This window comes from Hyperoodon ampullatus, assembly GCF_949752795.1.
Source record: "Hyperoodon ampullatus genome assembly, chromosome: 19".
NCBI classification, from domain to species: Eukaryota; Metazoa; Chordata; class Mammalia; order Artiodactyla; family Ziphiidae; genus Hyperoodon; species Hyperoodon ampullatus.
In genome coordinates, this window is record NC_136932.1 from 8,119,426 (window position 1) to 8,141,935 (window position 22,510).

General features: G+C 57.6%; 1 protein-coding gene across 4 annotated transcripts in view; it reads right to left on the reverse strand.

The window, feature by feature from the left end:
- Positions 1-14,124, reverse strand: part of HDAC5 (histone deacetylase 5) — a gene marked incomplete at its 5' end in the record, with an annotated part of 29,507 nt that extends 15,383 nt beyond the window's left edge. For 2 of the 4 annotated variants that reach the window (XM_079725722.1, XM_079725721.1), the window contains 2 exons: positions 7,144-7,218; positions 14,088-14,109. In XM_079725722.1, the coding sequence (XP_079581848.1) occupies positions 7,144-7,218; positions 14,088-14,109 (97 nt within the window). Of the gene's footprint in view, positions 1-7,143; positions 7,295-14,087 lie in introns of those variants that run through there. The other 2 variants (XM_079725719.1, XM_079725720.1) reach the window with 2 other exon arrangements.
- Between the last annotated feature and the right edge of the window lie 8,386 nt (positions 14,125-22,510).

A 22,510-nucleotide genomic window follows, 5' to 3' on the forward strand; every position in this document is an offset into this window, starting at 1 on the left:
GCAGCAAGAGCATCCTGTCCTCCGGCCTTCGGAAGGACTAACCAACACTGCCTCCCCGGAGAAGCCCCAGCCCAGGCAGCTGGGTGGGCAGCGGTCAGAAGGGCCCCACACACACCAGGCTCTGGCTTAGAGGGGACCACTCTTCCCAGCTCATGGGTACAACTGAGCAGCGCCAGTGATACTTCAGTGACACTTCCTTCCCATCTAGCTGGGCTTCCGATCAGCCCAGCGGGGGCTCCCCCAGCAGATTCTCTGGGCAGCACAGCCAGGGTTACCCTGACTCCTCGGGGCGGGGGCGGGGGGAAGGGAAGGATGACGCAGGTGCTGACAGGGTAACCTCTGGGATGACTGCCAGCACAGGCTTAGACTAAAAAGAGAGTGTCCAGGCAAAGGGACACTGCCCCCGAGCAGACAAGGGGTTCTAGCAGGCCAAGAGCAGGTTTTTAGCAGCACCTTTGGGCAAAGGGTTCAAAATAAAAACCAAGGTCAAGCCTTCCTCCTGCTCTGAACACACCACAGGCCATGCCCCGGCTCCCAGCCTTCTCTTGGAGAAGTCACCAACTCCAGTATCCCTGTGACCCAAACCCTGGCAGCAAGGAAATGGTACCTTGAGTTCCCCCTGGAGAAGCACTGGAGGGGGAGGGGCCCCACAGTGTGTGGACCGACCTGGCAGACCTAAGAAGCTTAACAATTGGCTCTAAAAAGACCCTGCTCCCAGGAGCCCCCAGCCACAGAAGGCTGGGGGGAGGACGGGAGCCAGGGTACACAGAGTTTGAGGGAGGGGTGTATTAAGCCGTTTGGAATGTCTACACAGGATGAAAATGAGGCCTCTGCAGATAAGCCTTGGATCTGAAGAGCTCCCCCCAACAAAAAGAGCGAAGAGGGGGAAAGGGGAGATCATCTGTTGCAGCTGCCTCGTGTCACAGGCAAGGAAACCAAGCCTCTCAGGCTGCTGTGCAGGAGATCTCACCGTTTAAGTAGCAGGGACTCAAACCCAGGAGTCCTGGCTCCCAGCTCAGGCGGGATCCGTCTGAACACTAACCTATGCAGTGCTAACTCCAATGCGGGCCATCCCAGGTGCTCAGAGAACTGGCCCCTCTGGAGAGCAACAGGCTGGCAGCCCACCCTAGAGGGCAGTGCCTTCCACCAGCACCCAGGCCCTCGGGAGCTCCCTCAGCAGTCTGGGGTGTCAGCAGCTTCCTTAAATGTCAGATGACCTCGTCCTGTCCCTCTGGAGAATGGGAAAAGGCTCTTGTCCCCTTGCTGGCCTTGAGGGATTTTGGAAGGAGGCAGGGAACAGCATTTCACACTCCTCCCCATGACGCCGATGACCCCTCCCCACCAAGGACGGTTTCCCATGATCTATTTCTGTGCTCTTACGTGACTAGGGAGGCCAATTTAGGCTCGACAGGTTCTACCACAATGCAGACAGTATTTCCACATGTGCGAGCTGGGGATGACGCTCACCTAGCAATTTTCCCAACTCCCCATGCAGTGCAAGCCAACACACATCACATAATGGTTAAGAGCGAGGGCTCTGGAATAAGAGAACACCAGGGTTCAAGTCAGCCTCTGCCACTTCCTAGGGCAAGACACCAAGCCCCTCCTCGTGCTGCGTGCGGGTATCTGTGAAATGGGAGGAAGAATAGCACCCACCTCCCAGAGCTGCTAGGGCTCCGGAGAGATAACACGTGCAGTGGAGCTTGGCGCAGAGCCTGGGAAAATCTCAGGAGGTACTAGTAGAGGCTATTAATGGCTCCTGACATTTTTGTGTGTCCTGGACCCCTCTGGCGGTCTAGTGAAGCCTAAGCTCTCTTAGCGCTCTCATTTCAGACCGTCCCAAGGTCACTCTGTGGTCCTGTCCCAATCAAAGCCCTTCCGGTGGGCCCCACACAACACAAGCTGGAGCGGCCGGCAGCTGGATCCCAGCGCAGGAGGAGGCATCCCTGGGAAGAGCCTCCTCCTGACGGCAGCGCTTCTAGCCTGTCTCTCCGGCCTCCCCTGCCTTGTTAGCTCCAAGAAGGGCCACCCTGTCCTCTGAGGCTCAGCCCACAGCGGTGGGATCCCTCAGTCCCTTAAAAGCATTACTTAACACAGGTGAACACAAGCTTTGGTCCCTGCTCTTGGGCCCCAGCTCCCGGCAGTCAGAAAGCCTTTCCAGGTATCTAACTTTGCTGTGCCTGCTGCAGGCAACACCCCTCTCCCCAGTACCATTCTACATCCACCTGGGGCCAGGACTCGGGCGACCCGAAGCCCCTCTTAGGCAGAAGCAACGTGAAACTGATGTCAAAGACTTAGAATGTCACTGAAGGAAGTGCCAGCCGGATCAGCCACTCAACTCCCCCAGTTGACAGAGGAGGAAAGTAAAGCCAGAGATGGAAGAAATTCATCCAAAGTCACCTGGAAAGGAGGCGGAGGAGCCGGGGCTTAACCCTGGGTCTTCTGGTTCTCTCTTGCCTCCCACCAAAACCCAGGAGAAATCTTGAAGGCTATTCCTGAACTTAATGAGAGCAGGGCGCCAAACTCCGTATGAAGGAGCCAGGGATCTAGATGGGAGACCTGGTTGGCCCCAGAACCCCAGAGCCGGGAGTGCAGGGGGAAAGAGGGCCAAGTGAACAGAACCGCCAGAAACCTTGACGTAGACTGTGCCTCTCAAGGACCTTAAGCTTAAGGGATGCAGAGCCCTGGTGGAAGGCACAAAGCATCTCTCACCGGCAAAAACAGAGTTAGTCACTGGTCTTGAGCAGCTCTCTGGAGGATAAGTAGACTCACTTCTCCCAGCCCAGCCATTTCCAGGAAACACTTGGGCACTAAGCTAGAGGCAATTAAAAGGCACACTAACCATTCAAAGTCTGCAGATGTTGCTGGGACTGCTCGCTCCACACCTGGGGTGGACAGCAGGGGCTCCAGGGCAGGAGCTCTGCCTGCACTACTCCCCGAGCACAGCCCAGCCCGGAGCGTCCAGCAGAGTGCCCTGTCCCCCTGGCCACTTGTCACAATCCCCTGCCCCGCTGGGATTCAGACACCTGCTCCCCAGTGTCTTAAGACATCCTCCGTCTCCAGACGGCCAGGCTGCTGGGAGCTGGATTTGAATCTGACTGAGGCAACAGCCTCCCTCCCTCTGTAGCTGGCCTTTTCCCAAGAGTCCCAAAGCCCATCGAGGCCTTCTAGGGAGACTGGTGACATCCACTGGCAGGCTGCTAGGCCCCATGACCCCTGTCCAGAGGACCCCTGCCCACAGGACCCCTGCCCATACTCCAAGCATGGTCTGAGCCTACTCACATCAAAATCATCTGAGATGTGTTAAAAATGCTGGTTCCTGGGCTGCCCTACGGAATCCGAACCTTGGGGTGGGGGGTAAGGCTTGGGAACCCGCATTTTAATAGCTCCCCTCGGTAATTCTGCAGCAACTGAAAGTTTGAGGACTACTTTCTCACAGTGTCCCCCCGCTGGCGGCATTTCTGCTGCCAACCTGACAGCTGTTACAGCTGTGTGCGTGGACACGGTTAATCTGATTTCCTGTCTGGCAGCTGTGCAGCAGGGAAGGGACAGCTGAGGGTCTCAAAAACAAGAAGAGGGGGTGGGGTAGGAGGGGATGGGGGCAGGGGAGCCTGTCTGAATGGGACAAGGTGTTCAACTTTGTTCCTGAGCCGCCTTCTCCCCGCTTGGGCCGAAATCCCTACAGGGAGGGAAATAGCTGATTCAGCGGCCCCCAGTATCTGTAGAAAACAGTCTCCTCCCAGAAACCTCAGGAGCCCCCCAAGACCAGAATGGTCTCTCTTGTCGAGGAGAAAAAACTTTGGAAGCAACAAAGACAGACCCACCACATAAGGTTGTACAGGTTGTGTACTGCACAAGGGCACCCAACTGAAGGGGCAAGTTGGGGGCTGAAGTCTAGCCCATGCTCCCAGTGCTAAGCCATGCACTCTGGCTTGAGGATATAGCCACCTGGAAGAAGGGCCGCCTTTAAAAAACTTTGTACAGGGAAGCTCTTGTATGGGTTAGACGTCGCCCTACACAAAGACCTGAGTCTGAAGCCCAGCCGTCATTTACTCTGTGACCTTGCGCAAGTTCCGTAACTTCTCAGATCCTTCTCAACTGTAAAACATAGCTATTAATACCTTTCCAAGGGAGATAAGGTAAGGAAAGCACCCTAATACCCATCATTTAGTAGATTATAATATTAATTCCCCTCCCACCCCAGTCTCGCACCTCCGACCTACCCACACCCCTATGCCTACACACCCACCTACCTAGCCAAGCTTGGAATGGTATGAAGAACGTGAATAAGAATATCCAGGGGAAACCCCAATACCAAACTCAGACCCCATGGCACTTCCCAACAACCATAGCATCCCTTCCTGGCATAAGCGGGATTCACACCCTCCCTCGCTGGGGAAAGAAGACTCCTCCTCCATGCCTGCTTTTAACATCCTACACGTTGCCCAAGCAGCAGCACGCTGCCCAGTCCAGGCCAGAGGGAAATCCAAGGCCCAACAGAAGGGAGGCAGGGGATCCCCCGGCACTGCATCCTTGGGAATCCCTCACCAGAGTTCAAGCGCCTGGGCTCCCCGAGCCGGGACCAAGCCTGTATGAGAGGGGTGTCCACTGTGTGCTGGGCTGTTGCAGAAGGAGCCAGGCAGAGACCCCATCCATCAAGGAAGACCTGACAGCACTAGCAGAAGCTGTGTTTTGTCCCCGTCCTCAAGCAGGAACAGAGGAGAGCACCCCACATCCTTCGTGGGCTCGCCTGCCAAGACTCCGGCTCACCCATCAGGGCAACTCACCATATCTGTCTATTCACCTAGAGGGCCAAGCCCCAGAATAGAGCCCAGGAATCCTGCTGTCAGCCCTGGATGCCAGTCTCCTCAAGCAACATTCATTCATCCATGTGCCAGGCACTGTGCTAAGTGCGCACAGGACAGTCCAGAGAGCCAAGGATGCCCCTAAAATAGGGCTCCAAAGACTTACTGCTGGAGTGGGCAGGGAGTTCAGGGCAGACACCCACCCTGGAAAGCCCCTTTTCCTCAAACCCTCGGGCTGGGGAGGCCTGGCAACACACACTGCCCAAGAAGCGTCCCTGGACACCTGCTTTTTTAGCCACAGGCTTTTGCATCCTGTCTGGAGACTGATCAAGAGATGGAGAGAGGAGGCGGCGGGGGAGGGTTGGGGGGGGAACACCAGGCTGCCTGGCCCTCATGGCCGTGTTTATCCGGGGTGGATTTTTTTTTAACCCAAAGGTTAAAGCGTTTCTATTTGAAACATCTATTTACATTCCAGAGTCCAAAAAAAAAAAAAACAAGGCAGCCGAGCTCCAGGCCTATATCTGTCCCCAGCCGCGTCACAGACACAGCATCAGAGCTGCGCAGGGGGAACATTCTTAGCCCTCTCCCCGAGCCGCTGAGGTGACTCACGCCTCCCTCCTGCCAGCATGGACCACGCCACCGCTCAGAAGGCTAGGCAGCGTGCATGTGTCGGGGCCGGGGGGCAGGGACTGGCTGGGGGGTCTATGCAGGGACGGGGAGCCTTAGGGAAGGGACGGGATCAGCGGGGTTCCAGCCTGCAAGGACTCGGGGGCCCAACTTGAAAGAGGATGAGAGAACATGCTGAGGAGGAAACTTCAGGCCGGCCGACCGCCAACTGCTTCTGGGAGGCAAGGGGCAGTGGGGACAGGATGGGTGGACTGATATGGCATCTGCCAAATGGGGTAGAACCACCCCCCAGGCAGATGCTCTGAATGGTCAGCCCTTTGCTTGGCAAGGGACCACCTTGACTCCCAGAGGCTTCAGGGTAGGAGTGAGCAGGCAGGTCTTTAGCTAGAGCTGTGGGCTCCACCAGACCGGGGCTAGAACAGCCCTCTGCGTTTACACCCCTCCCAGGGGACTGTGCAGAGACTCTGCACGGCTGGCCCCAAGGTTCCACCCCCCATCCCAGGGGCCTGCACGGGCACTCTCAGGGCTGGTCGCCAGGGTTATGCTGCGACCTTAGGAGACTACATGGGCTTCCCTGCTCAGGCAGACGGTAGGCTTGGTTTGAAGGCTTTTCCAAATGTTCCCCAAACCTCCATCCTCTCACACATCCCAGTCCAGCTGCAACCTTATCCCTGGACAGCTTAGAGCCAAATCACTGGCACTTGCACAGGCACATGGCTCCCACCTTCCAGTTCAAAGCCTGGGACCCACACCCACATATCCAGAGGCAAAGATTCCCCATACATACACACACAGACACCCACACCCAAGTGCCAAGCGGGCATGGGTCCAGCAGGCCCCTCCCTAGAGGAAGCATCTTGTGGTGCCGGCCTGGTGGGGAGGCTGTGCCAGGAAGGCCTGATGCTGCCAACAGGTTCCTGGGAGGGAGGGAAGGAGTGGCCCGGCTCTGGGGGACGCCACCCCCAGCCAAGAGCCAAAAACGTCCCTGCTGAGAAGGTGGGAGGGCTAGGGAGTCCTCAAGCCCTATGAGCCTGAGTAACATTCCTTCATCCTCATGTGTTGAGAATAAACCAAAGCTTGGGGGGAGGAGAGATATGGGGGAGCCAGAAGCCAAGGCAGCCAAGACCCCCAACCACCCAGCTGCCAGCCTCTGCCTACCTCCACCACAACCGCATCAAGCCTCCTCCCCAGGTGTCTGATTCCCAGGGCACTCCTGACTGGGGACTCGCAGAAATCACTGCACTGGACCCTCTGACCCTAAGAACCCAGCCAGAGGACTGGGGGTAGCCTTTATTCTTAGGGACACTCGGGCTATGGGTTCCTCCCTTGTCCAGACCTGGGGAGCAGACAGCCTGGAGGCAGGTCACTGACCCACTTCCTCCCCTCTGACCATGGTGCCAACTAGGCCAGGATCCTCTAGTAATCCACAGCCCCCAGCAGCTGATGTAGACCCCGCCGGAGGCCAAAGGGACTCGAAGAGATGCAGCAGAGTGCAGCTGGAGGGCATGGTCGGGGGGCAGGTTTTGGCCCAGGGAGAGCAGGGAAGCTCATCCCAGTAAGCACACCTCCCCTGACTGCACGTATCCTCAACAAAGACCTCCAGAAAGATCTAAGCAGGACCCCACCTGGGCGAGACTTGGAGCCAGACGCTCAGCCCCAGAGACAAGGATGCCCAGTGGCAGAGGGCAGGCGGGGACACCGAGGCACTTACCTGCCACAGGGAGGCCATGTAGAGGGGTCCGAGGCAGGATTTCCAAGGATGGTTCCCGGCCTGGCATCCCATCTGCTGAGAAACAGGATTCCGTCTCATAGATGGTCTGCAGCATCTCCACAAGCCCCTGAGCCTTGGGCACCAGCAGCATGCCCGGCAGGGGGCCGCCTGAGGCGGGAGTCGGCCAAAGGGAAGGTGGCTGGGCGGGGCCCTCGCTGCTCAGGGGCTCCCTCAGGCCACTGCTGCTGGGACCCGCGCAGTGGGGAGGTGCCTCATCCGGCCTGGGCACTCCAGGCGGCAGGAGGAGCCAGGAGCCCCGGAGCCACAGGCCCAGCTCCCTGCTAGCGGGGCATCCAACCACTGGCCCTTCCAGAGCTCCCAGGAGCGGGTATGGCTGAGCACTCAGGGGACAGGAAGGAGAGCTGAGCAGGCAGGCGGGCTCTCTGCGTTCCCTCCCAGCCCTGGGTGACAGCTCTGGGCCCGGCTCCCTGCTCCTCCTTCCCGAATGAGCCGCCGGCAGCTGGCAGGAGACTGAAATAGCAGTTGGGGGAGGGCCCCGTCTATAAATAGGTGGAGCATGCTCAGGGAGCCGCCGGCCGGCTGCCAGGAGCCCGGGCCTGGCGGAGGCCCCAAGTGGGGGAGGGGTAGGCGCGTTCCACCCCAGGAGGAAGCGCCAGGCAGGGGGATGGGGACAGGGGAGGGCCTGCATTCAGGGCCAACGCCAGAGCCGGGCGGCCAGAGCCTGCGCTGGGGAAGGGCACACGCTAGAATACCCACGCATCTGGGAGCAGCTCTGGCGCTGCTCTTGGCAGGCGAGGGGCTAGAGACCAAAAAGCCAGATTTCATCCTCTATCCGCCCTCTCGCCGTCCAGAGCAAGTAAAGGAACTGGAAGGGTCTGGGAGAGGGTGGCAGACAGGGCCACCTGGCCTAAACTTGCATCTTCCCTGGAGTCCCTCTAACAGCCGACGGACGGGAGTTGATTTAATTTCTGCCCTCTTTCCGAGCTGGGAGGTGGTTCCCCCGCCCCCTGGACCAGCAGGGAGACCCCTGAGCAGCGGCTAAATGGCAGCTCCCTCCTACCCATTAAGGGTGTCACCTCCAGAGGCTGCTCAGCTTCCTTCCAGGGGGCAGGGAGACTTCCTGGACAGGCCTCACCCCACCCAGGGAAGGGCACCTGGGAGCACCTGCCCGTTCTCAGAGCACAGGTAGCTCTTCCTGTGGCAATGCGCCAGGTGTAATGCTAAGAGCAGCACATACGTCACCTCATTTATTCTACACGATGACCTCAGAAGAGAGGTGCAGACGGGGAAACCGAGGCACAGAGAGATGAAGTCGCTCAGCCTAGGTCATACAGCTGTTTCAGTGGTAGGTCTGGGATGTCTGAAGTTCAAGTCTGAGCTCTAACCACCACAGCCCACTGCCTCCTGCACAGGGAGCACACGAAGCTGCCCCAGGGTTTCCATTAACAGGTATAATGACCCCCAGTACCCAGGTAGGAAGAGACTTGAGGTTGGAGCCCCTCCAAGAAGAGTCAAGGGGCTGCCAGCATCCAGCCACCAGCCCCAGGCCTGGCAGAGCAGCCCCGGCTCCTGCGGCCCTGCTGGGACCTAAGGCTAGAGCGCCCTGAGGACTGGTGACACCCGCCTACCCAGCCCACTGCTGGCCCAACCCTCCTCCTGAGGTTGTGCCTCCCACTGATACAGACATCCCACTTGGCCCCTGACCTCACTGGAGCCTTTTAATAGCCTGGTTATTCCTGGGTCTGTGTCCCCCTCCCCCTTCCTGATGTCACAGTTGCTATTTTGGAGCCCCCTCCTGGCCCCCTTTGCCCCCAACTCTAGGCATGGAGCCAGGGACACCTGTCCTCTCCCTGGACTGGATGACCTCACCCTCCCGTCGGGAGCCCAGGAGGAGCTGGCCAACCAAGGACACAGTAGCTGTGGCTCCTGCCAGCTGGGGACGGCAAAGGGGCCTCCTGCCCTCAGGTGGGGGGATCACATGGATGGGTAAGTGGTAGAGGTGGGCCGTCCCAGGCCCTAGACTGGCTGGCAAGATGTATACTGGGGGAGTTGGAGGTCAACAGGAACGAAACAAAGCTCTGGAGCCTCAGCTTCTCAGCCAGGGCAGACTCCAGAAAACTGGCGATGGAGCAGTGCTCCCCACAGGGGTCTGGAGTTGGTGGACATTTCAGGGTAGGTCTGGGGACTTTGCTCAGCACCCCTTGCCCCAACCTCATCCTAGCCAACCAGGCTCTCTCAAGAGCAAGGGAAGGGAAGGTCAAGGTCTCCTTAACAGGCGACAGGCAGCAGACTCAAGGGAACCCAGAAAGCTGGGGGCAGCAGCCCCTCCCAGCCAGGACTCCACCCACCCACGCTGAAAGCAACCAGAAGGGCAGGCTAGCCCTGTCCTGGCTCTCCCTGCCTGCCCCAGGCGCAGGAGAGTATGGTAGGGCAGCCCTGTTCTGGAAGAGAGGAAATCATCAGTTACAGTGACTCAAAAGCAGGGGCCCCAGAACGTGGAGCAGTCAGAAACCTTAGGAAACACGACTCCCTGTTTAGGAAAGCTGGGAGCACCCAGGAGACTGGGCACCCAGAGGTGGCCAGAGCCGGGGACTCGGGGCAGTTCCCAGCACTACTATGAATTCCAGTAACAGCTTGAAGTGGGAAGTGAAGTGTCAGACACAGCCAGACAATCCTCAGTGTAGTTCCCAGAATCCTCCAGGGGAATAAGAGAGGAGGCCTGGGACGGGGACAAGTGTCTTTTTTTTCCTTCGGAGATTCAAGTCATGCAACAAAGTCTTCCTAATGTCTAACCTCAGTCCTTCTTGCTTTATAGCCCCTCTCCTTGTGGTTCATGTCTCTTCTCCATCCCCACGCATCCAGCTCTCCCATGTGTCATCCCACAAACCTTAGAGAGCACCCACAAAGCGTGGGTTACAGGAGCCTCATTAGAAGCAGGCACCAACCCCTCCTTGGTGCCGCAATGACCTTGCTCACCCTGCTCCCTCCCCTGGAGGCTGGGCTCAGGCCTCCTAACCCTCTAAATCTGGAGGAGGAGAACCTAATGGGGCCCCTTGAGCTCTTGAAGGCTCCCATTTCCTGGGCTCAAAAGGCTGGAGTGGGGGCCTGACCGAAAAGAAAAAAAGCGAAGTCTGCTTTGTGCACAGTAAAAAAGCCAAGGGCTGGCCGGGGAGCACCCCAGATGGAGTGTGGGGTGCCAGCTGCCCTGGGGTCCTGGAGATATCGGGCCTGCCTGCCCTCCGGTTCTCTCCTGCCCTTAGAGCCCAGTCATGCTGGAGCCCGTCAGCATCGCCCAGGAGCTGCCATGCGCCAGGTCCCATGCTAGGTGCTGGCTGAACCCTCTCATTTGAGACCAAGTCTGGGAAAAATGTGAACACCTACTTTGGCATCTTGCACATCCCCTCAGGGTTGACCCTGCCTCCTCCGGACGTCCCGTGCTAAGCCTTCAATCCCTTTGGAATGATGGGACAGGGGAGGGGAGAGCAGGGCAGATCCTGATCTATAGTGAGCGCAGAGGTGTGCCAGGGGGGCACCTAAGTGGAGAAGGGACACCAGAGTCCACTTCCCAGACCCCCGCCCCACGCCGGCTCTGACCCACTTTCTCCGCCTTCCCCGGGGGCTCAGAGGCAGAGCCCAAGGCTGGGAGGCGGGACGCCGAGGTTCCTGGCTCCACCCCACGCCTATGCCCCAGTTTCTCTGGTCACCCAGAAAGGAGGGGGCAGCCAGGAAAGGGAAGGAGAGAAAGTGTGCAGCGAGCTGGGAGGTGCTGGGCAGGCAGGTGTTGTCATGAAGCTTCTCTCCCTCCCAAGCTGGGGCTAAGGAACCTGGCCACCTTCTCTCCTGGGGCCCGGTCGCCACACAGACTGGCTCGCGCCTCACCCTTGCCCTCTCCTCTGGGCAATAAGCATGGAGGACAGGGCAGTGACCAGAGTGGGCCCAGGCCCCAGGGCAGCTCTTCCAGGCTGGCCAGGGGCACATTCTGTCAGTCCTTCAGTCCCACTAAGGGAAGCAGAAATGAAAATAAAGCCTCACTCCTCAAGTCCCCTTTTGCCTGAAGAGAAGCCAGACCCCAGGCAGTGGCCTCCTCAGGGAAGCGGGCAGCCCCATCAATGGCCTCTGCCTGTACTCCCAAGACTGCAAGAGAGGCAAATCAGGTCAAATGCTGGCATTCGGCCCAGCCCAGAGGTAAGTGGATCAGCTCCCACTCCCCGGGGAGGACGGGTGAGCCCCAGAAGTAAATCTCTCGAAATCTCTACCTGCCACCCCTCACCCGGAATGTGCTCTCTTACTAACTTGTTTGCTATGAAGGCCGGGATGGACCATCTTCTATTTTTCTTTTCCAAACAGGAAAGCTCCTGCACTGAGAGAAATGGAGGGAAACTGCCCCTCACCCAGGCCTGCCGTTCTGCGCCCTAAGGAAAGAGAAGTGAGTCTCGGGAGGGGGTGGGAGGTGCTCAGGGGCCAGGGCACCCAGGCCCCGGGTACTAACCATTCTCATCCCCACCTCTATCCCCAGCCCCACAGCCTCATGCTCTTCCTGGGGCGCCCTGTGAGGTGTCTACCCGGGATGTGGACACCCAGCTACAATTCATGGTTTCATTTGACTTCCGTGGAGTCCAAGCATGTGGTTTCCAGGCTTCTGCCAGGCGCCGGACACCCACAGCCCCAGCCCAGATGCCACCCTGAGCTCTGGGAATGGCAGATGCTGGGCCCCTCGAAGGGGGAGGCTGTGTGGAGGCTGGCCCTCTCCCTGGGCCAGAGCAGCTGGAACTCCACAAGCGGGAGAGCCAGGCCCGGAGCCCCGGGAAAACTCGGTGGGAAAGGCCTCAGGGCGCTGCCCTGAGCAACGACGACGATCCCAGCTCTGAGGTCTGGCCACAGTCCTAAAACCAGCTTCCCAATCTCTGGCCCCCTCTCTTTCTCCCTCCTTCCTGAACACGAGAAGACGGCATCTCCCCCTGCTGGGGGGAGCGGGAAAGCCAGCCAGGAGGCACGGCCAACTCCATAGGCCCCACTCTGGAGGCCCCTCCTGGCCCGGCTCAGGGCAGATGGATACCTCCAGCCCCTGCCAGCCCTGGCACCAGTGGCTACAAGGGGGACTCGGACCACCTGCATGTGGAAAGGCAACCCACTGACCTGATCTATCTGAGGCTGATTATCTCAGCCTTTCACTGTAAGGGAATAAACTCCCGAAGCTGGAAAACGTCCTCCCCAAGCCACCAACGGATGCCTCTGGGAGGCTCCTGTTCCCTTGGCCAAGGGTTAGACCCCAGGCCCGGTGTGACTGGAAGTGGCTCCTGGACAGGTCAGCATAGTAGCTCAGAGGAAGGGAGCGGTTGGCACCCCTGCCGGGCACAACTGACCCTGCAAGGGGCAGTGTCCAGCTGAGATGGCCGAGGGGCCGATGAGAACCCACCAGGCCTCTCCTTCCCTTCGCCAGCCCAGCCTCAGAGGAGGAAGCAGGAAGTCAGGGCAGCCCCCCTCCAGCACCAGAGTCACACAGACCTCTCCACGTCTAACACCTGGCACAGCCCCTGCAGGGGAAATGAAGGCAGGCAGAGGCGGGAGGACCTGAGGGGGAGCCACAGACCCTGCAGGAGGGGGCCCATCAGCAAAGCTGACCTGGCAAGTCCAGCCCTTCTCCAGCTGGCACTCTACTCTGTCTGTGCCCGGGGTGTGTCATGCTGGAAAGGGGAGGGGGCACAGCCTTGACCAAAACAAATGTCACAAAAGCCAAGCAATCCCGCCAGCTTGGGCTTCCCTGAATCGAATCTGCTGGAAGCCCTGGGCCTGTGGTCAGGGCCACAGGTCGCCAGCAGGGGATCCGCACAACAGGAAGCATGAGATTTAGCACAGTGACAAGGACAGGGAATGAGAGGGGAAGGGGCCTGGATTCCTCCCTGGTGCTGCTGCAGTACCATCCTGCAGGTGGGTTTTGGTCTCTAGGCCCTAGTTTCCCTGCCTCTAAAGAAGGAGAAATAGCTCCCACCCCTACAGAAAAAGATGTTAAGTGACCGGATGGCCTGCGGGGGGGGCTAAAGTTGAGCAAGATGGACTCTGATCCTTTAAGTCTGTGCGGAAGGAGACTGCCAAGGAGGGAAGGCAGTTATTACTCTGACCACACTGACCCAAGACCCCCCTGTGAAACTCCTGAGGGTCCAGCTCAGGCCATTTGGACACATCCTCATGGGCACAAACCCAGACCCACCCGTACACAAAGCTGCCTGGAGTCCCACCCATAGATTATTTCTGGAAGCACTAGGCAGGCTCCCACGAGCAGAGGGGAATAAGAAACCTCAGAGACCCCAAATTAGGACCCTTCCATGTCCAGGGCATGTCTACCTGGACTCAAAGGAGAGAGCCAAGTCTCCTCCGCCAACATGTCACTGCATGCCCACCCCAATACCACATATCCCAACATAGGCTGAGGCTGAAGGCCCTGCAAAGCTCCACTAAGAATAAAGTATGGAACACAGAGAAACACTCCACCAGGAAGAGAGGACACCACCACAAAAAGGAAGCTGGACATTCAGCTATCATAGGGAACTTCGTCCAACATCATCCCCGGACCGGCTGCAGAGGTTCAGGGGCACACATCCCCCTCAGCCCTGCCTGTCTTGGTGAACAGGGCAGGGTGGCACGGAACTGAAGGTCCCTGAGTTGAGAGGGCAGGCCTGGGGACAGAGTTGAACCCATGCCCTCCCAGGGCCAGGCTGGACCGTCAACCCGTCAGTTTCAGGTCTACCCCATGGTCAATCACTTTGGGTTTGCCTCTGTTCTCTTCTCACGATGCTTCTCCACTCCTGACCCCTTGTTCCCTTACAGCTCAGACCCTGAAGGTCAGCTTGCCTGGGCTGGATACCCATACAGCCCATTACATCCAAAGCCACCCCAGGTGCCTTCTCCAGCCTCCCAGCTCTTACCCGACTCGGTGGGAGAGTTCATGCCGGCTCTGGGCCCGCAGGAAGCTGGCGTTGGGGGCTGGGACGGGAGGGGGTGGAGCTGCGGTGATGTCAAGAGAGACAGACGATAACAGACAGACGGACGGGACAGGAGCCCGGGGCCGCTGTGCCTCTAACGCCCATCCGAGGCCATCCTTCGGGGCGAGGCAGTCAGGCACTCAGAACGGCATCCCTGGGGAGAGATGGAGCAGGGTTAGAGGTCCCCAACTCTGGAATCTGAGAGTCGAAGGAGACCTTGGAGCTTGTCAGTTACACCTAGGGAAGAGAGGGTGGGCCACCTGCCCAGGGGCACAGAACTGGGCCAGACCCTGGTTTCTTCTCTTTCTAACTGGTGAGGACGGACGTCAGCCCTCAAGGGAAGGGAAATGGCTACAGTAGCCACAACAAAATTCTTTTTTAGGTGACAATGTGCACTGCCAGGTGGGGAGACCTCACAGACTCCCAAGGGTGCCTGACGTGGGAGATGGTGCTCACCAAAGGAGAAAGTGCAGGGAAAGTGCTTCTGAACTCTGTCCAGGGCAGTGGGGAGACGCAGGGCTGATCTGGAGCCCCTCGCAGAACTTAAGGGAGAGACTGGTATCCCAGCCCCAGTAGCCTGAGGTCGGACTCTCATCTTCTCCCTACTCCCTGATCCTTGTGCCACCCAACTCTGGAAACGTGATGTGCTTCTGTCTTGGTCTCCCCCATTCAACAAAACAACAGGTCAGAAAAAAGAGGGCAACAATTGCTTTTCCTCTACCCATTAACCATGCTGTTTCCAAGAATTTCGAAAGACAGAGACATTCATCCCACATCCGGTGCCCTCTGGACTGGGGGTCCAAGGCCCAAGCCCAGGGCCTTGTGTGTGTTGTATAGGTTGTGCCCTGTGCAACGAGGTCTGAAATCCAGCCTTTGCTCTGCCTGCCAAGCTACACAGGCTAAATCCACCCAGAATAAGGGACACCGTTTTCCAGTTTGTACAAAGGCACCAAAAGGCCCAGCAGTACGCCTGCTGAGGCCAATATAGCAAGAGAGGATGTCCCCGTATTACAGGACCATGAGTTTGCCAACCTGTTCCCACCTCTCCAGCTCCCCACCTCGCTCCAGCCCCACAGCGAGTCCTCAAGCCTCAGACACTACACACGCACCCACCTGGGCCCATCCCTAAACAGTCCACGATCCACCCTAGACATGATCTCATTCGTTTTCTTCCAGATGAAGGCAGGCCCTCCAACACCCAGTGAAATCGAGGTAGCTGGAAGCGATCGATGAGGCCGAGATTTAAACCCTAACTGTGCTCCCCAAACTAGGAAGAGACAATCAGCTCCACCCCAGGACAGCCCACCTCCTGGCAGGATAAATTCTCGGTAAGCCCTGCATTCTCATCAAGGATCGCCAGGCGTGGGGTCCATTTGGAGCCGAGGAGTGCAGGAGTCAGCCACGGCAGGGACACAAGAACATACACACAGACATGCACACACGTATGCCGTGCACAGCGTAGGAAGACCTCAAGTCCTCCTAGGCCTGCTGCCCCCTAGGTTTGGACTCTGTAGCTGGAGAAGGGTGCACTCAGATGGGGAGGTGGGAGGAGGCAGAGAGAAGGGGCTGAATTGCTCCCAGCAGGTACAGGTGTGGGGCAAGGACGAAAGAGGCTGCGCAGGACTGGGGCCAAGCTCAGGAAGGCGGCAGGTGGGGTTGTTGGTGCCCTGGCAGGGCCCGCGTGGGCAGAGAGCTCAGCCCATGCCCACCCCGGGGCTGGCACCCAGTCCTGCCCACACCCCTTCCCATGGGCTGGGGAACACAGGTTCAGAAATTCCCACGATTCCCAGCAGCCCGAGTGCCCCAGCCCATCTCCTTAGTGAAAGGAACCTCCACAACAGGGCGCTCAGGAGGGGCAGAGGCTCCATGGTACACAAACTACGTTCAGATCTGCCCTGAGCCCCCATCTTCCTCACCCCCTGGGGAGAAGAGGAAGGGAGGGGCTCCTAGAACTCCCAAGGGGCTCAGGACTCTGTTAGGCTGCACTCCTGCCCACCCTGCAGAATGTAGCAGGACCCTGGACCCCCATCCACCTGTGGAGAGTGTCTGCCAACACCCCCATCAAGCCTCCCTGGGAAACAAAGCAGCATTCACGGTCTAATCAGGACAGGCAGGACAGGTGTAGATTTTTGACTAAGGAGGGCCATGCAAGGGGAAAGGGCAGCTTTATGGTTAAAACCCGAACTGCTGGAAAAAAGAAAAACAAAAACCTGAGCTGTTGGGTGCCTCCTCAGCCAGAGAAACTCACTGCTGACCATTGTTATAGGAAGGTCTCGGTGGGCAGTCAGGGGCCAAGAGCTGTGTGGCTCCTGGCACTTCGATGCCAAACCAGTGAGCTACCTGGCTTCCGTGACATCACAAGTAGGCAGATCCCAGGGCCCTGTCCCCATCCCCTGAGAACTCTCTCTTCCAGTCAGACCTCTGTCCCACCCCAGGATCCAAACCCACTTCCCACCTCCAGCCAGGACGGCAGGAAACCAGCTGCATCTCACCCTACAAGCTCATGGCTAAGCCGGGGGAGGAAAGGCAAAAACCCTAGGGGAACATCCCGCACTCCATTCACGAGCAATAAAAACTCTGGCAGAGGGTAGCAGGAGAAGAGCAGCCAAGTGAGGGACATGAGGAGGAGGCAATGCCTCAAAGGCCCGAAGTTCACAATGCTGCCCTGCAGGTATCTTGTCCCTCAAGGAACCTGAACTCCAGCACCACCAGGCAGCCGCTCTGCCAACACACCAGCTCTGGCCCTGCTAGAGGCAGGCCCAAGTCCTGAGCACTGAGGCTGGGGACCTGTCCCCAGGTCAAGGCAGCCAGGTGAGCTGTCTGAACCAAATCCTGTGAGCCTGAGATTGCTCACAATATGAGATGTGCCCCAAAGACGTCATCAGAAAGCTACAAGCCCAGACATCCCATCCCAAGGCACAAAGGAACTCTCATCTTGACCCCTCCTGACCGTGGCCACGGCTGATCACTCTCCCCAGCCTCCAAAAGCTTCCATCGCCGTGTGCCTTCCCCCAAGCTGGCCCACCAGAAGCCTGCAGATGATCAGAGCCAGGAGGGATGGCTGACTTGGATGTCCAGGGCCCAAACTAAGGGAGGGGGGAGGGCAACAGGGGAGGAAAAAAGGCACCAGGCTGACAAATTCATTTTTGCAATCGGCCCATTTCTGTTTGTCTGCTCAGACGCAGCTCCAGGCATCTGCACAAGCCAGATGGAGGAGGCTGCTATTTCTAGAAAAAGAAAAAGGGGGGGGGGGGGTGAGAAGGGAGGGAGGGGCAAGACGGAGGCAAAGGGCAGAAGAGCGGGTCTGTTTGCCCTAAAACCTCACGCAGAAGGGTACCCCCTCACCAGCACTACCAGACAGAGTCCCCATCCAAGAAACGGCCGGGGCCGAGGCTGGGGTGGGGTGGGGTGGGGGAGAAGAAAGGCAGAGAAAGTTTAATTAGCCAAAGTCGGCTACAATAGGCCCCCTCACGGGCTGCATCAGGTTTTCATTCATGAGCAAGCAACAGTGCTCCAAAAATGCCAAGAACCGCACCCCCTCGCCGTCTCTCCCCCACCCCCCACCAACAGGAGTGCGTCCTCCAGCAGGCTGGCTGAGCCTGATGCCGTGTTCCAGACATCCCTCCTCAAAGGGATGTGAGTAGGAAGAATTAATTATTAAAGAGCAGCTGGTACTTCGGCACCAACTGCACTCCCCCCAGCTCCTATAGCTGATGCCCCCTCCCCCCTGCAGAAACACAAACTCCCCGCCCCACACCACCCCCCCCCCACCAGCCCCAGCCCCCATTTCTAAACACACAGCTAAGATGCCACCCCAAGGGAAGGGAATGCAAACCTTTGTCTCTGCTGCTACTTAGAGTGGGTGGGGCATGTGATGGTGCTGCCCTCCCCCCTCCCCCAGATTACTCCATCCAGCCACGGAGGAGGATATACGGGGAAGGGGAGGCTGGCACAGAGCTAGCATGTCCTCCATCCTTGCCCCCAAGTAAACCGCACCTGGTATCTGTCTCTCTGGCCCCTGGCAGGCATACATGCCCGGCATAGAGTGGGGATGCTAGGGGCCCACCCCTCTAACTCAGAGACGCCCACCCTGCCTTGTCTGGACGTAGCCCAGATCCAAGTCCACGGGGAGACAGAGCGAAGAGAGGATTCAAGAGAAGGGGCGGGAGGCAAACCAAGGGCTCCCCGAGCTTTGTGTTTAAGAGGAAGAGGAAGGAAGGAAGACTGAAATGAAGAAGCAGGCAGCCCCCAGCATGGCTCACCCACCATCCCCAGCCCAGCCCAGCCCAGCGTCTAAACAGCCAGCATAGGCTCAGGGCCCCTGTTGCCGGGAACTCGAACTGAGGACCCTCCCTGCCTACATCCTCTGAACCTGAGGAGGCCCAGGGCAGGACCCAGCTCCAGGCTCCAGTCCTGCAAAGCAGTCTGGTCATGGGTCCTTCTGGCTAAGACTCCTGATGTCCCACCCCCTTGCCTCCTTTTGTTCCTATGGTCTGCTCCATCCTTCCCTCCCAGGTGGACCCTGAACCCAGTCACCAGCATCATCACCCCCAGTCGCCAAAGCTCATTCCAGGCCCCAGAGCACAGTGGTCACTGTCGGAGTGGTGGGTCTCTTGAGCACCCCCGAGAGCAACTGCAGCTGCTACCATTCCTCTTTAGGGACACACCTCATCTCAGAAGGCCAACGGGGGACATCAGGTGGTCACCTCCTCCCCCAAATGGGGTGCTCCCACGTTCCCCTCTTCTCTCCCCACAACCAGACTCCCAGATTAATTACTTATCACCCAGCCAATTCTCATCTTCCCCAGGGGCCCAGAGAAGGGTGGGGTGGGGAAGCAGCCTACCCAAGTTAAACGGCACAGGCAGTGTCCCTCTCTCTGTGAGATACAGACCCAGGATGAAAAATGGGGGGCCTCCACCCCAGACAAGAAGAGGGGCAGCTTTCACCTCCTAGCTCTCTCTCTCTGGCTCCAGGGTGTCAGACGGGAGAAGAGGGTGGGAACAAACGCAGTAACGCCTCACGGGGGAGGGGGTGAGAATAATGGGAGAGAGAAGTAAGGTGGGCCCGCAGGCCCCCTCCTCAAGCACGGATGTCAAGGACACAAAATCAAGGATGCGTTCTGAGGTATGGCTAGAAGCGCCGTGGGGTGGGCAGCGCCCCTCACCTCAGAGTACCAAGAAAGGGTGTCCAGCGAAGAGGGCTTTGCACAGAATCCGGGTGCAGGGCTCAAAACGCCCTGCAACGCACCACGCGCCTCCCGGGAGAGGGCAAATCAGACATCCCCGGCCGGTCTCCCGGCCATCTGGGGGTGTAGGTAGCGGGAAGACGGGCCCCTCCCTTACCTGCAGGGAAGGCGCCCCTGCCTGGGAGGGGCGGGGAGGGGCGCGGAGGGGCGCGCGCAGTAACCCAGAGGCCCGGCTACCGGCTGGCGATGCTCCCGGGGGGGCGCCTACTGGCACTCGGGCGCCGGGAGGGAGGAAGGGGGGCGCGGAGCGCGACGCGCGCTCGGGGAGCCCGCGGGCAGCGACGGCGGGAGGAGGGGGCGCCGCGTCGAGTCCGGGGAGCCCGGGGGAGAAGGGATCGGGGCTGGTGGGGCGCGCTCACCCCCTGCGGCTCGAGCTCCGGCTTCGCGGGCGGCGGCGGCAGCAGCGGCGGCGGCAGCAGCGGCGGCACCTCCTCGACGGCTCCTCCATCTTTGCGGCGGCTCCTCCGGCTCCGCTCGCCGCCGCCACCAACAACAACATTCGAGACGTCACTGCCGTCACGTGACTCGACCCGGAGCTAAAAATAGACCCAGACCACCCCCCCACACACACCCCCACCCCCAGCTTCAGCCACCAGCAACCCCTCCCCTCCTTCTTGGCCCTCCCCGCCGGGCGGGGCCAACAGCGCCACCGTGACAGCTTCTAAAAGGGCCAGTATCCAGCAAAGAGTTGGGCTGGGAAGGGGAAGGAAGGCAAGGGATCGGAGCCCTGGGAGTAGTGGTTGAAGGAGCCCTGAGAGTAGTGGTTGAAGGAGCGCTGCAGGCGTACGGGCCTGGCTGCTGGGGGCTCGGCCTTTGGGATGCACGATTTTCCTGCCTGCGCTTCCTCCACTTCCTTTTCAAACCGTGGATGGTGCAATCGTTGCCTGCCTAAGCGTCTCCCTAACACGCCCTCCCGCGGTGGGGGAGGGGAACTGGGGATGGATTCCTAGGGGCTGGGAGGGCCGTGGAGGCCCCAGCTAGGGGTCCAGGCTGGGGGTGGATGTCTGGGACAAGTCTCGAACCCGCCAGTTCCGACCGCACACGCTAAATGTGTGCCAAGCAAAAAAAAAAAAAAAAAAAAAAAAAAGAATGGGAAAGGCCAGGGTAGAGCTGTAATGTAGTAATAGTCCAAGGCCTTCAAAGGGAAGACTTCCGGTCCCTGGCTTCGGTGCTATCCTCTTCTACAGCTCCCCTTAGAACACAATATGAGTATGTGTGATAGAACCTAGGTGGTTTGTCAGTGACCCGGTAATTCCACTAACGAAAATGTATTCTAAGGAAATAAATATTGTTGTGTTCAAAAATGAGTATAGAAGGAAAGAGATTGCTTCTAATGATGTGAAAAGTTGGAAACAACCTAAATATCCATCAGTAGGGGATTGGCAAATAAACTAAGGCACATCCATTCAGTAGAATACCATCCAGATCCAGACATTTAAAATGATATGTCTGTATTGACCTGAAAAGGTGCTCAAGATATACAGTTTTCTTGAAAATCAGAAATCAAACAAGTACTACAGAATTGTTCTATTATTATAAACAACAAAAAACTAGATCCATATGTCTGAATATGTTTGTATATCAAAAAGTCTATAAAAATATATGCGAAATATTTACCTTTGCTTTCCTCTTTAGCTTTTTCTGTATATCTGAAATTTTGCAACTATCATGTGTTACTTATCTGATCGGAAAAAGTGAATATATAAATGTTTCTGTAATAAATTTATTTATTTATTTAATTATTTTTGGCTGCATTGGGTCTTCATTGCTGTGTGCGGGCTTTCTCTGGTTGCGGTGAGTGGGGGCTATTATTCATTGTGGTGCGCGGGCTTCTCACTGCGGTGGCTTCTCTTGGTGCGGAGCACAGGCTCTAGGCTTGCGGACTTCAGTAGCTGCAGCACACAGGCTCAGTAGTTGTGGCCCACAGCCTTAGTTGCTCGGTGGCATGTGGGATCTTCCCAGACCAGGGATCAAACCCGTGCCCCCTGCATTGGCAGGCAGATTCTCATCCACTGCGCCACCAGGGAAGCCCACGTATGCTTTCACAGATGCTGATAACAATTTGTAACTATACATCTATTTATGGCATATGGCTCTCTTCCCCTAATGAGTGTTAAATGACTTAGCCAGCATAAGCACTTTTTGACTGTGGACTCTGAGCAGAAAGGCCACCCCAACAAAGTCATCCTGTGTCACTCCAAGACAGGGGTCTTCTTGCCTCTATCCTGTAATGATGGTGCCATCCATTTCCTGTTATTCTTGTGCAATCTTATGATGTCTCTTGGGTAGTTAGGTTGGGTTGGGATTTTGCTTTTTCAGTGCTTATATTTTACCTCCCCAAGCAGAGTATGAGCCACTTGAGAAAAGCCGTAAGATCATATATATTTTGTTGCCTTTCCAGCACCTAGCACATCGCCTGACATATAGCAGATAAAGTTTCAGGGACACTGAAGACTCTGGAATTTCTTCTCTCAAGATCTCAGAACATGGGGAAGAATCTCCCCATGTGGTATGATAGACACCAGTAACTGTCCTATGGCCAGGCCCTTTCCATTCCGCAGATGAAGGGACTGAGACTCAGAGAAGCTAAATAACTTGCCCAGTCACAGAGTTCATGCAAGCAAGAACTAGGATTGAGACCCATGTCTCTCTGGCTGTCCCACCAAATACTAGGAAAAGGGCCTGGGGGAGCTGGGCTCCCAAGCCCAGCACTCCAGCCCTGTTCTCTGTAGATTTCTGAGATCAACACCTTGTCCCCGCCATGGCCAAATGCCCCAGAAGTTGGGAGAATTCACCATATGGGGCCCTGATGAGCCTTCAGATTTTTCCTTCTCTGGTAAGTGGGGTTAAATAATTCCACATGATTTCTTCTTACGTTTCTTGAGCACAAACGGTAGGTGCTGGAGATATAGAGATGAAACTGCCTTTAAGGATCTTAGGGTCTCTCACAGAGAATAAAACTATCTTTTGTTATGAGTCCCTAGGGTGGGCCATTGCCAGGACCATTCACCATGGAGACAGGAGTCACGGGGTTGTCTCCTTAACCAGTGCCTAAGTTTCCCAATTTAGAATGATCGGGCAGATGGGATCTAGTAGCTGATGGGAAAACTTCTGATCCTG